The sequence below is a fragment of the Helicoverpa zea genome, chromosome 21, assembly GCF_022581195.2.
Source record: "Helicoverpa zea isolate HzStark_Cry1AcR chromosome 21, ilHelZeax1.1, whole genome shotgun sequence".
NCBI lineage: Eukaryota > Metazoa > Arthropoda > Insecta > Lepidoptera > Noctuidae > Helicoverpa > Helicoverpa zea.
Window position 1 is genome coordinate 7,307,231 of NC_061472.1, and position 15,877 is coordinate 7,323,107.

The following is a 15,877-nucleotide window of genomic DNA, read 5'->3' on the forward strand; positions in this document are numbered from 1 at the left end:
TTCATAAAGCAGGCGTTTGTTTGTAAGCTTTATCTCTTTAGGCGATCTCTTTATGTGAAGACATCTTATTATACGAGTATTTGGGATGAGCATAGAGGTAAGCAGATTTGTGGGCGAAATAAAATGTTAATAAGTAACACAGCAATTATATATATTTTTTTATCGATAAAAATGTTACGGTAGTCGACAATATAAAAAGTGTATAGTTAGTTCATTATTTTCAATTTCTCTAGTTTTAATAATTGAATATGAAATAATAGCGTCAAACGAATATAAGAACATATGTTTATCTAAGCGCTGGTCATGTCCTAATTTCAATTTAATAAATTATAACAATAGATCAACCAACACGCAAGTTTGCAATGTAAACAACTTTATTAAATGTCAGAGACAAAAACAAGGTATAATGCGTTAATTGATCGAAGCAAAGTCATCGACCGGTACAATGAGTGCCAATGCTGTGATAATGCCGCGGGCGATATTATAATCATATAAAACAGCAGTGCATAATCCTAATTCATATCATACGTTCTTTAGAACTCGATTGATACACTTCACTAAAATGGCATTCAAGGTAAATTGAACCGACAATTGGGGTGTTATACATTTCATTGAGAATAGTAAATTTAGAAGAAATTCTAACTTGCTCCCGCAAAAGTTTTTGCTTGTTTTTGGGTCATTACCCCGCAGCAATAAATCTATTCGTGAAAGGGTTGTAGCAATGTTTCAGATGTTTACAACCCCTTCAATTAAAATTAAGATGTTTTTTGGCTTTACGTTTATTATCATATGACTTGCCGAACTAATGAAGAAATAGGTTAATTACCACAATACTTCCGAAAGGGGGTTATTTTAAATAAGTATTTTAATCGTAATTTTGTATTTCCAGTTTGTTCTGTTCGCGTGTTTGGTGGCGGCAGCGAGCGCTGGTTTGCTCCCAGCAGCGCACGTGACGTACTCAGCGCCCGCGCACGTAGTGCACGCTGCCCCCGTGGCATACGCCGCCCCCGTCGCCAAGGTGGTGGAGGAGTACAACGCGCACCCCCAGTACAGCTTCGCGTACGACGTGCAGGACGGTCTCACCGGCGACTCCAAGAGCCAGCACGAGAGCCGCGACGGTGACGTCGTGCAGGGCTCCTACTCCGTGGTCGACCCCGACGGCACCAAGCGCACCGTGGACTACACCGCTGACCCGCACAACGGTTTCAACGCCGTCGTGCGCAAGGAGGCTCTCGGACACGTCGCTAAGGTCGTCGCCCCTGTTGCCAAGGTCGTCGCCCCTGTAGCATACGCCGCCCCTGTCGCCAAGATTGCCGCCCCTGTCGCCTACCACTCTGCCCCCGTCGCATACGCCGCCCCCATCGCCAAGATCGCTGCCCCCGTGACCTACCACTCCGCCCCCGTCGTGCACAGCGCTCCCCTCGCCTACTCCGCTCCCATCTACCACCATTAATTGATTTATTAGTAGTATCCTATGATGACTGAAAATAAACAACTAAATTATTGAACTTATCAAATTCTTTCTTTTTACCTTTGATCACATCCTTAACCCTTTCCCAACTGTTTTCAATTCAGCCTCCAATTGATAACCCTGGACTTCTTGCGAAATAGTTATTTACAGTGATTGTCTATTTGCCCACTACAACCCATTACAAGTACTGGGTAAATTATAATGGTAAGTCAACCAGTTGTCAAAACTTTTAGTTTCTAATCTCTTATGATAATTAGGTAACTATCAAAGATGTACAAATAAAAATGACTCGTGGCATAACGAGCTTTCCGAGCAATAAAGGAACTAGATATAATGCAGATTTTCACCCATCCATGCCTGGACTACTTTATCATTGATCGGCTAATACTTCTTAGGGTCTTTTACTTTCCCAGGAACTTCCGTATATGTTCTGTTGTTCTTTTATGCTCTTCTATCCTAATAAGCACACAAAAAACATAAGTATGTAATCATATTTTTTAATTTCATAATAGTTGGACAAAAGTCAAGAACGCGTTCAAATTTTCCGCCATTGACAAATTGTAGCTCATTTCCAATTGCGCGCACATCCCTATTGAAGCGCACACACAATACTAAACGCGAACTTGAGACTGTGTCACAACCCGCGCCCGCTATATATACCTCGCCAGAGACAACGGGAGCATAGTCGAACATCACTTCGATCTACAACTCCTTCTCATCCACTAAAATGGCCTTTAAGGTAATGTCTTTTCAAAGTATCTAAACTAAACTTTCGTATACGTATCAATAAAAAGTTATTATAAATTTGATTCATAAGTTTTTTAATAGCGATAACTTCTAATTATTCTTCAATTTAAGTTAAATTCATAAATGAAATCTCTCATAATATTTGCCCTAAATATGTGCCCTAAAGTTTATATTATTTAACTATTTATGACAACTATATTTTAAGCTGCAAATGACTCCTGAGTGTATAACAATACATCTGAATTAAACTATTTACTGTCATTATTTTTATTTTCTGATAGTCTTTCGTGAATACCATGTTGATACTTGCATACATTAAAATTACCATCTAATTTTCCTACCATCTGAGTCATCTAATTCTTCCTAGTAACTAATTAATTGATTTTAAATACAAACTACAAATTCTTGTGTAGTGTCTCACTGTTCGAAGCTCATTGACATGCGGGAGGCGACACCTCGCGTGTCCTTGACGAGCAAGTATCCTCAGCTTGTTAGTAATTTCTCCGCGTGTGCGTTTGCGCAACTGCACTAGTCTCGCCCTCGTAAAACCGTGTCACTGTTTCAAGTACAACTAAGTAATGTACGGCGCTAAATGAGACCGGTGACTTAAGAAAATAACCGATTTGTTCCAGTTTGTCATCCTCGCCTGCTTCGTGGCTGTGGCGCGAGCTGGACTGGCTCCAGCAGCTGTCGCCGCCCCTGTGGTAGCGGCCGCACCCGTAGCCGCCAGGCTGGAGGAGTTCGACCCTGTCCCACAGTACAACTTCGGATACAATGTAGCCGACTCCCTCACTGGTGACTACAAGAGTCAGACGGAACAGCGTAACGGCGACCTCGTTCAAGGACAGTACTCCCTGGTGGACTCCGATGGCACGCGGCGTGTGGTGGACTACACTGCCGACTCAGTGAACGGCTTCAACGCTGTGGTGCGCAAGGAGCCGCTGGTGGCCGCCGCGCCCGCCGTTGTCGCCGAGCCCGCCGTGGTGCCCGCCCGTCTTGCCGCCGCTCCCGTGGCCGCTGCCCCAATCGCCGCCGCGCCGGTCGTGGCTGCCAGATACGCAGCTGCCCCTGTAGCCTACACTGCTGCGTACGCCCCCGCGGCTAGGCTGGCATACCCCGCGCCGGTGGCCGCCGCCTACACGTCATCTTTCGCGCGGTACGCAGCGGCTCCCTTCGCCTACCCTGCTGCTGCACCCATCGTAGCCGTTTAAACATCTGCTACCCGTTTCCTAATGACTGACAACTATGGCTAATACAATTTTTAAATGATATATACAGTCTTGTTAATTTCACCACGACCTATTAGAAAAGTTACTCGCATATTTATAACAAGGGGTTATCCTAGACATTTCTGATGCAAGATTGGTTTGGTTACAAAAATATTCATGTACCTGTTTTTTGGACTCCTGTCGCATTCGCATTAGTTTGATTTGGTTTATTTATTTAAAACACAGTTACTGAATGAATATAATAATCTCGTAGTTTAGAACCTGCTTTGTGCAAAAAGCATGCGCAGAAAGTATAGAGATTTTATTTACTGTCAAAACTGGACAACCGTCTGATTCATAAAACTTTAGATTTAAAGATTTTTTTTTTATTTGTAAAGGTTTATTTATTTATATTGCACTAAAATGGAGGAGAAACAACTTTATGGCGCGCTCACGGTGTACCGTGAAAGGGGAGCGTACTTACGGCGACTGGAACAGTTCGAGAAGGCGAAAGCGTCGTATGATGAAGCGTTCAAGAGTAACGCGGAGGATGTGCGCACGCTAACGGGGCGCAGCCAGGTGTGCGCGGACGCCGTGCGGCCCGTGCAGGCGTACGCCGACGCCGAGCTGGCGCTCAAGCTGTCGCCCGGCAACATGAACGCGCGCAACATGCAGGCGCGCGCTATGTACACCATGTCCGACTTCGAGCGCTCCGTCGTCATGAACTTCCGCGGCCTGCGTCTGCGCCGACAACCACCCTACTTCATGGAAGGTATCAACCAAGGACTCGAAACTATCCAGGATTGTGTCGGTGTCAATGCTGGCAATGTAATGTTGGACTTCCTACCGCTCATTAAGCAGCTCGAAACGGGCCCACCTGATGAGGATGAGCCTCAAAAGGTGTTACATGTAAACCGAATTCCCAAGCAAGAACGTAAGCGCAAAATGACACAAATGGAGGCCAGAAAGCATTGCACTTTAGCTCGTGTACTTGCAATGAAGTACCTGGGACCTATGGCGTACGATAAATTTTTCCTTCAAGAACTCATGGAAGATCCTAGAATTATGTCTGCAAATTCAAGTGGTAGCATAGAACTGAAAGAAATTGTGAAAGAGGCTTTACGATCTCTCAGTGAAAGACAAGAGATGTTACGTGCTCAAAGGCCATACTACACTATTAAATTAGCTGAAAAGGCAGAATCTAAACACCAGACTAAATATAGGGAGGCTGTTCTGATTCAAGAACGAGAAACTGGGGCAAAGACCGCAGAGCGCTTATTGAAACAGATTGAGAAGAGCATGCGCGAGCATCGTATAATGGATTTGATATCTCAGGCCGAGCGCATGCAGATGTTCCTCGATGTGAAAACTCCCAGAACATTGCCAGACAAAGAGATTTATACCGATCGCTTGTACAGAGCGGTTGGAGAAGGATATCTGTCGCAGCATAGACTATCCTATACACTCAGTGAACGTGGTAACCGCCGCAGAATAGCATTCCTTATGGGCTTGTCAGTCGGCCGTCCCACGTCGTTTGATTCTGTCATGGCAAATTATCCATACAAATTCATTGACATTAAGCATGCCACAGAGAAAGTAATGCTGACTCTTGATATGTGTGAAAATGCTACAATGAAATGTTGGTTAATGTACGAATTAGCTCGGTTGCTTTCCACGCAGAAAAACTTCGCACTAGCTAAGTTTTATGCGAAGAGATGTCAGAGAGAGGCTCAAGAGTTGGGAAATATCACGTGGTGGCTAAACGGATGTTTTGTTCTAATGAGCGGTGACATGCAACAAGGCAACGCAAACGAAGTGCGTATAGAAGTGGAAGAAGCTTACGAATGGTCGAAGAAATTACAGGATCCAGAAAGAGTGCAGGCCTTCCTAGCTAAGTGCGCAGAAATGGCGACTGAGGCGGTTACTGGTGACGATCGTAAGGCGATAACGGTGCGCGAGCGGCAGATCATGTCAGTGATGGATCCTGAGACTCGCGTGGAGACGCAGGTGCTGTTCAAGCGCATCTCGACGGTGCCGGTCGGGCGGCAGTTCTCCGTGCTGCCGCGCAAGTCCGACGCCGTGGGCGACACGCGCTCCGAGCGGAAGAAGCGGCGCCAGCGCGGCCTGTCCGTCATCCCGGGGCCTGAGCAAGTGTTACCAGCCGCGCCCAAGTCTGATGTCCTCGGATACCAAGTATTTGATATTTAATGTTTATATTTTGAACAATCTATTCATTGGAGGCATTTTTTCATTTATATTCAAATTATCTTATTTTTTTTAATAATAATTACCAGTGTACATACCTTTGTACAATCGTTTTATTTCAAAGTACCTATTTAGAGTGATTCTTCACTATCCTCCTTATTACAATTTTATTTGGAATCGGTGCACTTCTATCTGCAGTCATCTCTCCCACTTAGAATGAGTAGTAACAATAAATCTGGACGAAATATTATTGCCTAACAAAAGGTAGAAAGAAGAAACAGAAAGTTTTATAATAAATATTAAATTTATTTACAAATAAGATTATCCTTAAATAATCAGTTTAATTAATGGTGGTAAATGGGGGAGGAGTAGGCCACTGGGGCGGCGTGCACCACGGGAGCGGAATGGTATGTCACGGGGGCGGCGATCTTGGCGACGGGGGCGGCGTATGCCACGGGAGCGGAGTGGTATGCTACGGGGGCGACCACTTTAGCGACGGGGGCGACGACCTTAGCGACGTGACCGAGGGGCTCCTTGTGCACTACAGCGTTGAATCCATTGTGGGGGTCAGCAGTGTACTCGACAGTGCGCTTGGTGCCGTCAGGGTCGACCACGGAGTAGGAGCCGTGTACGACATCACCATCACGGGTTTCGTGCTGGCTCTTGGAGTCTCCGGTGTGTCCGTCCTGCACGTCGTAGGAGAAGCTGTACTGGGGGTTGGTGTCGTAGGCCTCAACTTTAGCGACGGGGGCGGCGTAGGCTACGGGGGCGGCGATCTTGGCGACGGGGGCAGCGGCGTAGTACGCAGGAGCCGCTTGGACGGCGTGGCTGGTGTACGCCAGAGGCGCGGAGTAGGAGACTTGAGCGGCCGGCAGGAGTCCAGCGCTCGCCATAGCCAGCAGGCAAGATAGAGCGACAAACTGTAACACAAATTAAAATATAAGATTAATATTATTTAAAACAAAAGTTAAATCATTTTTTGCAAAATTTAAATGAGTCACTAAAGTACCTTGAATGCCATTTTGGTAGTAGTAATGTTCGACGGAAGGATAGAACTGCCGCTTACAGTGCACGCTCTCGTTTTATATTCAGCGTGCGTCCACTCGTGCTCGATTTATGTGACGTCACGAACCCGATCCGGTAACCGAACTTCGTACATGTATGACAGTTTATTGAAACTTTCGCTTTTAATTGAGGTGCTTAACCAAGGCAAGGACGCGATCTTCAACGGAATGTGAGCGCCCGCGTCCTGCGCCCGCGCACTGAACCGATGCATGTAGGTACAGATATAACTATAGGTACTGTTCAATATCGTGTAGTATAAAGGCCGGTCAGATTCCAGGTAGTCGAGTATTCGTGAATTTTGGGCAGAAATCGACACTGATCTTTCACATGATTTAGCTGCTGTAAATTGGCGTGGTAGTTGAAGGTTCAACACATTATTTACTAGCTTCTGCCCGCGGCTTCGCCCACATGGTGTGTTGATAAAAATTGCCTATGTGTTATCCAGGGTTTTCAATTTCAGCCATATCGGTCTAGCCGTTTTTGCGTGAAAGAATAATAAACATACATCCATACATTCAAATCAACTTTTACATTTATAGTACACTATATACGTTATAGTTCACTATATAGTAGGATATTAGTAAGGTACTTAGTCTAGTTCCCTTCAACTTACACAACAAATACTTACTCGTAGCTTAGTTTCCTTCAAATTAAGTAGGCATGTATTTTGAATTCGAGATATTCAATTCTAGCCTTAGGCCGTTTTCGAGGTGGTTTTTGAAAGTGTATCTAATTGTAGCACTTGTTAGAGTCCAGTTATATTGCACTAGTTTCGAGATTACATAAGACACATGAAGTTCAATCCTTTTGATTAACGTTATACATATTTACACAATAGCTTTGTTGATAGACTCTCTATTTCCATAACCTCTATTTTTCACAAGCTCTCTCTACAAGTCATGTTAAATTCCTATCTCCTGTAAGCTTGAATCTTCAAAACTTTAAAGGTAATCAACAAAAAAAATAAAAGCTGCCTTTAGCATTTAAAGAAATTAATATAATTTGTTCCTCATCGTATATTCCAAGTTCATTGTCCATTATATATAGGAATGGTATTTATATACCTAATCGTGATGAATTATTTGGTTTACTTAATAAAGAAACAACAAATAAAATTATAAAAAGCGTTTATTTACATAAATAACAATAGTATAAAAAGATCCTAATAGTAAACATATCAACAACAAAATTGTAATAATTCATCTAGAAGTAGTAGGGGTTTGGTAGCCTGGGGGCGAAGATGGGGGCCGGGGCGGGGGCGAAGACCGGAGCCGGGGCTCTCGCTAGGATGGGAGCTGGTGCTACGACGGGGGCCGGAGCTACAACTCTCGCGGGGGCTGCGACTACGAGCGGCTCGCGGCGTACAACCGCGTTAAAGCCGTTTAGGGGGTCAGCTGTGTAGTCGACGATTCTCCTGGTGCCGTCGGGGTCAACGACTGAGTAGGAGCCGGTGACGAGGTCCCCGTTCCTGTGCTCCTGGTGGCCCTTGTAGTCTCCGGTGAGGGAGTCCTGGACGTCGTACCCGTAGGAGTATTGGGGGAGGGGGTCTACGCGTGCCACGGCGACGGGAGCCACGACGCTCGCGCAAGCCACGCCTACCATGCAGATGAATACTACAATCTGGAATAGATGAAGTAGGGTTAAAGTTGAAGTCAAAGTCACTTATTATTTGCAAATATGGATTCAAAGACAGGTATAAACTAGATTATTAAAGTTTAACATTGTTAAACTTTGGTTAAGTTAACCGTTTTAAAATCGTTCTAACATTTATTGAGTTGTTTGTTACAATATCCTGTTCTTACATCTACAAAAACTGTTTCTATAACCATACTACATACCACTACCAAATCAATTTCACCTAGACGACGTCCACAGAATAAAATATGACGTATTAATATCGCAATAAGTGTTACACAATAATTTAATAAGATTGAGTAACGATAGTTGTCGCATTGTTTACAAGTGCGGCGTCCACTAGCCTTGCAACATGCTTTAAACCCTTTCTTCGTAACTAGACGCGATGGGAATCACAAAACGATAAATGTATGCACCGCAAACTTCGCTTGAATTTTAACGAAATGTTAATTGACTGGCTGGCTGCGATTTTACGATTTTGCGCAGCCGTTTTGTGCAGTAAATTACATTGTTTGCTCTATATTCTTTATATTTATATATTTGACCTATTTACGAGACCTATTTAATAAATAGACTTGGATCTTTAAGCTCGGTTTTACGTTTTTGATGTCATATATTATGATATCGCTACGAATTGCTACGCCAATAAAATGCGCCCTTTGCGCGCGTTGAAGTCTTTTCAATTACGATATAATATTAACAATAGTTTCCTACTACATGAACTCTAAAATTACTGAGAAAAAATTACCGGTGCCTCTTTCGTGTATATGATTGATTAAACTCTTCTCTCTTTGTTAGAACTATAGTAAATCCAATAAGCGGGTTTCACGAGGTCCCAAGGGATAACTGCTTATTGTTAACATCATTTGTGCATTTCACAATCAATAACGATGTCTATCAAATCACAAGCTTTCATGCTTCAAATTAACATACAATGAACTATTGAGTTGGAACTTAAGGTCGCACTACGAACGTATATATTAGTCATCAATTATTATAAAACTTCAATGAAAATGCTCAATAAAAGGTTCTTGAAACAACGATATTTTTATATTTATCCTTGACCATGAAATAATTGGACACGAAGTTGAACCTTTTTATTGGTTAAATAAATATGTATTAAGTAGTGAACTAATTCATTGTTAAGTACATACATTTTAAACCACCCGATTCTGTCAAATTTTACCAATCGAACATTAACCTTCCACTATTGTGATAAGGTTGAAAATCTATTGAAGAAATTTGACAGGTTGAGGTAGGTTGTCTATGCAGGGACGAATCGAAAGCGCCAGAAAGAAGGTAGTGTCGCAAAGTGTCCCGATATGGATCGCGTTGGTCAATATGCGTGTGCGCACCGAAACTGCACGACTCATTGGTATAGACGCTTGTCTGATTATCTTAGAATTAGATGAGAACTTTGAATGACCGACGCTGTTTATTTTATTACTTCGAGTGCTATGTTTAATTATAGTTTTGAGGCTAGTGGCAGTTGTGTTTCGAAGTTAAATAAGAACATATCAGTATCTAGCAAAGAATAATGACATTAATTTGAACCTGATTGTAAATCACAGTAAATTAAAAGGGCGGGCACCGTTTAAAATGATTCGATAGTAAACCAATTAGAACACTCAACTAAAACTGGATCAAAAGTAAAATTAAGCATTTTTTTTTTTCAAAATCGATTAATTACTAAAATTTTCAAAAACTCACCTTGGAGTCCATGTCTGTTTGCTTAGGATGGGATGGTCACAGTCCTCGAGGTGGAATGTGCCATCCACAGCCGCCCCCGCGTTATATATCGAGCACTTCGCAACTCGGGACGTGAGGTCCATACAAGCCGCTACGTTGAAGAAAGTTATCGAACGCAATGACTCTTGCGATACATGTTACGTTTCACGAACTTGCTTTCGTTGTTTTCGGTGTTGGTTTTCCGGGTTTGATTGGTTGGAAATTTTTGATGGAAATTGGAAGGATTTGTGGTCACCCTAATGCTCCTTGGAACGCTACGTTTACACAATACATCAGTTCTAAGCTGGATCGGATATTAACTTGCAGGATGCTGATGCTTGCGGATCAATGGACGTCTATACTCATACACATAAATGACATTGTGACTAAACAGTATCCTTAAAAAACGTATCCGACTTCCAAATTGATGTCTCCGAATGAACATATTACACGACACAGGTAAATTGCCACCCTGTTTGTAGAATGCCATACACTTTTGTCGCATACTTTTATAATTTTTGTCAAATTGGTTTTGCGATGTAACAATGACTTTTACCAACACAATGATAATTAAGGAGAAATTATGTACTATCTACTTATCCCATATGTTGATTGTATCATCTTGAACAATCCTTATTAGTATAATTATAACGACAGTAACTCTGTTTGTCTAGAGATAGTCTAGAGATTGTAGGGGCCCGATTCTCCTAAGTCAATAATGTCAAAATTGAATAGAAATTGAATCGCAATAGCAGTTTTAACCATAACGGGCATTCTGCTACTAATATAAGACCAATCGTATTCCAAGACATTCGATTGGTTTGCGATTGGTCTGCTATTTTGGTGATTTTGTTCTATACGGTAGTTTGCTCTACAATCATATTGCAATCGTAAATCATTTGCAGACAAAATGATTCATTATTGAATGACAGAAAAGGATAAAAACGTTTATTTCAAAGAAAAAATTGCGGAATGCCACATAGTCTTCAATCGTAATCGAGACGGAGTTGAATCTTAGTCGGATGTGAATCGCATGTCGCGTAAGTTAAATAGCGGAATCGTTCCTCAGGTCTATTGATTCCAGCAGGATGTATTCAATCTTCTTATTTAGAAGGTCCTCTGCATTTTTATGTGTAATTTTTATTTTACTTATTATGAGACCCAGGTACAAGACAGACTAAAAGTTTTATTGGATCCACAACGGGCAAACTCTCAGCCTGCAGTGTTTTTTTTTTCTAAATAGGCTGAAGTATTGTGAGTTGTAAGTTTTTTATAGGTAGTTGAATAAGTTACTGTTTACAGCAGTTAACATATAAGCCTCTCTTTACACACAAAGACGTGTAAATGTTATATATCACATAGTACATACAGATAGCGTATCACACAGTATATAAATCACAGCAAATAGCAAACACTGTTTAGCTGCTATTTATATTAGGCGCACACCATCGTATGCCATCGTCGATACCAAACTATTGACGTTATTGATAACGTTTGTCAAAACTTTACTGATTACAACAAAGGGAAAACCGAATGTGATACGGCGTCCTCAGCATAACATTATGAATTTGAATGTTATGCTTTTACATTATAGTCATAACTATTGTAACTTGCTAGCTCCTGCCAGTGGTTCCACTCGCTTCCTGAGGGAACTACTTCCCGCATATGGATTAAAAGTAGCCTTTAACCTTCCTGGATAAATGGACAAAACTTGGAAAGATTTCTAACTGGTTCAATGGTTCTCAATATTATTGCGTTAAAGCTAATAAATAAACATAGATATGGCTATTATAATAATGCACATATACTAACATTTTTCATACATTTAATTTTAAAATGCTACAAGGCTTTTCGACAAGAGTATGCCAAAGTAATACTCAAAGGTATGTATATTTTAGGTTTTCAGGGGTGTAACTACACTGGAAACCTTGACCTATTTAAAATATTTTTTGTTCTAATATTAAGAAATCGTTAGCTTATAAAAAATACTGTCTCATCATAGCGTAATATTAAATATCCCGTAGAAAGAACGCCCCTTGTAGCGGAAACAGTCGACAAACTGCATTATGTGTGTAAATACACACAAATGCAACGCAAATATAACTTCGTTGCAAATTACCAAATCTAAACCCCATCCTGCATATAGGTTTTTTACGTTAGCCAGGTCCGTTACATAGACCAGTCGCATAAGCAGTAATTAAGTAGATCAATGAGTTAAATATATTTCTCTGTCTACGCTTTACCTTAAATTCTATTCCTATAAAGAAAATGCTTCCCGCTTAATTTTACACAGAGTTCTTCTTTGTAAATTTTATTTCTCGCGTATCACCTAGTATATGCACGTGGAATAACTGGATAACTGCATTGCCTATGTTGCCTCAGCTTAATATTGTAATAATATATTTTTTTTGTATTACACAAGTAGGTACATAATTTAAATAAAGTTTTAAAATCTCAAACATTTATTTCCATTTTGTAAAAAGTAAACAAAAATAGCTAAATCTAGTAGTATGTACAAGTCAAGTCTTTGTGGTTTGCTAGTGTCATTATTTTACAATAGGGCAGGGAGTGGCGATCTACCAGGCGGCGGTGTACGCGGCTGCGGGGTACGCAGAGTACGCGGCCCTGTACGCAGCCGCGACGGGGGCAGCTGCCACTGGGGCGGCGGCGTAGCGAGCTGCTACGACTGGGGCGGCTACGGGAGCGGTCGCGTACCGAGCGTATACTGGCGCAGGAGCGGCCACTGCGGCGGCCACAGGTGCGGCGGCGTAGCGGGCGTATACTGGGGCGGGAGCGGCGACTGCGGCGGCGACGGGAGCTGCCGCGTAGCGAGCGTAGACTGGTGCAGGAGCGGCGACTGCGGCAGCTACTGGAGCGGCGGCGTAGCGGGCGTATACCGGAGCAGGCGCGGCGACAGCAGCGGCGACAGGGGCAGCCGCGTATCTGGCAGCCACGACCGGAGCGGCGGCGACTGGGGCGGCCAGGCGCGCGGGCACCACGGCTGGTTCGGCGACGACGGCGGGCGCGGCGGCCACCAGCGGCTCCTTGCGCACCACCGCGTTGAAACCGTTCACTGAGTCAGCAGTGTAGTCCACCACACGCCGCGTGCCGTCGGAGTCCACCAGGGAGTACTGTCCTTGAACGAGGTCGCCGTTGCGCTGCTCCGTCTGACTCTTGTAGTCGCCGGTGAGGGAGTCGGCTACATTGTATCCGAAGTTGTACTGTGGGACAGGGTCGAACTCCTCCAGCCTGGCGGCGACGGGGGCTGTGGCGTACGCTACGGGAGCAGCCGCGATAGCCGCGGGGGCTACGCTGCCGTGAGCGAGAGCCAGGAGGCAGGAAAGGACTACCAACTGAAACAAAAGATAGCTTAATGTTAAATTGTTGGACATACAATAGGTGTCCCAGTAGACGGGTTATAGATTTCGGTTAGTTAACTGTTTTTCACGAAGACACTCATTAAATTGCACATTCCCACAAAATATATAAAACTGCATTTTATCACTTTTCAGGGAATAATCGCACTATTTCACAATCACTGTTATATTGCACTTCACAGATCCAACTGCGGTCCGTACCTTGAATGCCATGTCTGCTGTTTGTAGTTGAGATGTGTTCAGGGATGCTTAGAGCTGTGAACTGTACCCTTAGTTTGACACTAACGGCATTTATAGTAGTTGGTGGAGCGCTTGCCTCATCCTGGTGGCATCTCCAAATTTAAATATGTTCAAGTACGCACGTACGAGCCGGCCGCGAGCCGTGTGCGCAGCGACAGCGACGACGGTGGAACAATGCCATCCTAGTGTCGTAGAAAATTGCAAAACCAAATTACTTTTCTATGTGATTTTTCATGTTCCACGTGTAACATTTTTAGTCAACATCACGAATTAACTTATACTGAAAACAATATTATGATTTTAGCAACAACTTATTAATTCATTCCAGTTATTATTAGTATATAGGTATTATAGCACGAGACACAGTTAATTAAAAACTAAGAAATAAGTGGCTTGCTCTTGCTCGTTCTAAGGTTAAGATTAATTATTTTTGCTTATTGCGTCTTTCCCCATCCCTATAGGCACATAATCTAATGCTAAAGACTGAAAACTCCTAAAATGACAATCAGATCTCCGGAAACGAAGATAAAAAAATATGAAGTGAAAAAAATATTTCTTTGGCTCTACTAGAAGACATGATTTATTTCTGAACTACAATTCGAAAAAAAAAACGATTATTGCAAGCCACAGTTATGTATATGTATGTACATACATGTAATAAAAATATTGTCATCATCATCATCCTCCGAGCCTTTTCCCAATCATGTTGGGGTCGGCTTCCAGTCTAACCGGATTCAGCTGAGTACCAGTGCTTTACAAGAAGCGACTGCCTATCTGACCTCCTCAACCCGTTACCCGGGCAACCCGATGCCCCTTGGTTAGATTGGTGTCAGACTTACTGGCTTCTGACTACCCGTAACGACTGCCAAAGATGTTCAATGACAGCCGGGACCTACAGTTTAACGTGCCATCCGAAACACAGTCAATAGTGTCTAAGATATACTTAGAAAGTACATACATACAAACTTAGAAAAGTTGCATTGGTACTTGCCTGCCTGGGATCGAACCCGCGCCCTCATACTTGAGTGGTTGGTCCTTTACCCACTAGGCCACCCCGACTTTTTAATAATGTAATAAAAATATTGTATTCCCACAATATTTTATTTCTACTTTTGTTACTAATTCGCTTTACTCATAAATTACATAGTGCTCACAGCCCTAATTTACTTGTGACTTTTACAAGGCAGCTCGGAGCCCGGAATGGGGAATCGGGCTAAGAATGATTAATGCCCATTTTCACCAACAAATCCCTAAATTTAGGGATTCCATAAGAGCATTTACGGAACACTTAATAAGAATTTCGTTTTCACCAAAGTTTAGGTGTCCCTTATACATAGTTATTTATGTCAAAATTGGGAGAGCCCTTATTCTAAGTGGCACTTAGATTAAGAGATTGTTCTTCTTTTCGACCTAGCGTCTGATCAATTTTTCTCAACGGTCCTTGCAGTTGACAGAAATTGGTGTGACCATGGGGTAGCGGGCAAACTGATCTTTCTATTTATCTACATGGAAAGACATAAAAATGAAATAATTTCAGAAAAACTTTATTCAGGTTTTTAATCATTACCTTCCTTCCTTATCCTAATTAATATTTTGGTCTTCGTCCTCTGTACTTCTCTGTATCCCTTCCTCTTCATCCATGCTCGAAATCTTCCTCACAATATTGTTCTCATTTCTATGCGTCATAACAAGGCCATATAATAATTCAATAGAAAATTATATTGAAATTACAATTGAAATGTCTAATGCCCGTTTTCACCAACAATCTCTTAACGTTTCCCTAACTAAGTGTCACTTAGAATAAGGGCTCCCCCAATAATAAAGGTTATAAGGGACACTTAAACTTTGGTGAAAACGAAATTCGTACTAAGTGTTCCCTAAATGCTCTTAGGGGGTTTTGAGAAGTTCAATGCAAAAGTGGAGAACATAGAAAAGCTTCTGACATTAAACTACACAAAAACTGTAAGAATTTTCACTGCACATGAAATATTTTTATTGAGCCTAAGTTACTATGGACGTCTGACATTGTTCTTTAGTTATTTGTTGGTGAAAATGGGCATAAGTCAAAATAATTTCGAATTGATTATTATGTGTGAAAAGGCTGTAAAATTATTACTTGTACAAAACGAAACTTAAAAAAATCGTTGGTACCACACAAACTTTTTTCTTTTCAGACACCGTTATCACGGCAGTGTCGTAGA

General features: G+C 42.3%; 5 protein-coding genes across 5 annotated transcripts; 3 read left to right on the forward strand and 2 right to left on the reverse strand.

Annotated features, from left to right (window-relative positions):
• The first annotated feature begins 539 nt into the window (after positions 1-539).
• LOC124640645 (larval cuticle protein A2B-like) lies at positions 540-1,459 on the forward strand. The gene is made up of 2 exons (XM_047178506.1): positions 540-574; positions 890-1,459. Exons 1-2 carry the CDS (start codon positions 563-565, stop codon positions 1,451-1,453), a joined length of 576 nt encoding a protein of 191 aa, XP_047034462.1. The 5' UTR covers positions 540-562; the 3' UTR covers positions 1,454-1,459.
• A 703-nt stretch (positions 1,460-2,162) lies between these two features.
• LOC124640644 (larval cuticle protein A2B-like) lies at positions 2,163-3,489 on the forward strand. The gene is made up of 2 exons (XM_047178505.1): positions 2,163-2,210; positions 2,851-3,489. The coding sequence occupies exons 1-2, from the start codon at positions 2,199-2,201 to the stop codon at positions 3,427-3,429; spliced, it is 591 nt and encodes a 196-aa protein (XP_047034461.1). The 5' UTR covers positions 2,163-2,198; the 3' UTR covers positions 3,430-3,489.
• A 360-nt stretch (positions 3,490-3,849) lies between these two features.
• On the forward strand, positions 3,850-5,734 carry LOC124640638 (outer dynein arm-docking complex subunit 4-like). Its single transcript, XM_047178499.1, has one exon. It carries the CDS (start codon positions 3,850-3,852, stop codon positions 5,632-5,634), a length of 1,785 nt encoding a protein of 594 aa, XP_047034455.1. The 3' UTR covers positions 5,635-5,734.
• Positions 5,735-5,975: 241 nt separating this feature from the next.
• LOC124641043 (cuticle protein 19.8-like) lies at positions 5,976-10,083 on the reverse strand. Its single transcript, XM_047179051.1, has 4 exons — positions 10,042-10,083; positions 7,901-8,316; positions 6,641-6,692; positions 5,976-6,551 (listed from the first exon to the last, which is right to left on the reverse strand). The coding sequence occupies exons 1-4, from the start codon at positions 10,051-10,053 to the stop codon at positions 5,976-5,978; spliced, it is 1,056 nt and encodes a 351-aa protein (XP_047035007.1). The 5' UTR covers positions 10,054-10,083.
• Positions 10,084-12,541: 2,458 nt separating this feature from the next.
• On the reverse strand, positions 12,542-13,690 carry LOC124640640 (cuticle protein 19.8-like). The gene is made up of 2 exons (XM_047178501.1): positions 13,638-13,690; positions 12,542-13,412 (listed from the first exon to the last, which is right to left on the reverse strand). The coding sequence occupies exons 1-2, from the start codon at positions 13,647-13,649 to the stop codon at positions 12,636-12,638; spliced, it is 789 nt and encodes a 262-aa protein (XP_047034457.1). The 5' UTR covers positions 13,650-13,690; the 3' UTR covers positions 12,542-12,635.
• Between the last annotated feature and the right edge of the window lie 2,187 nt (positions 13,691-15,877).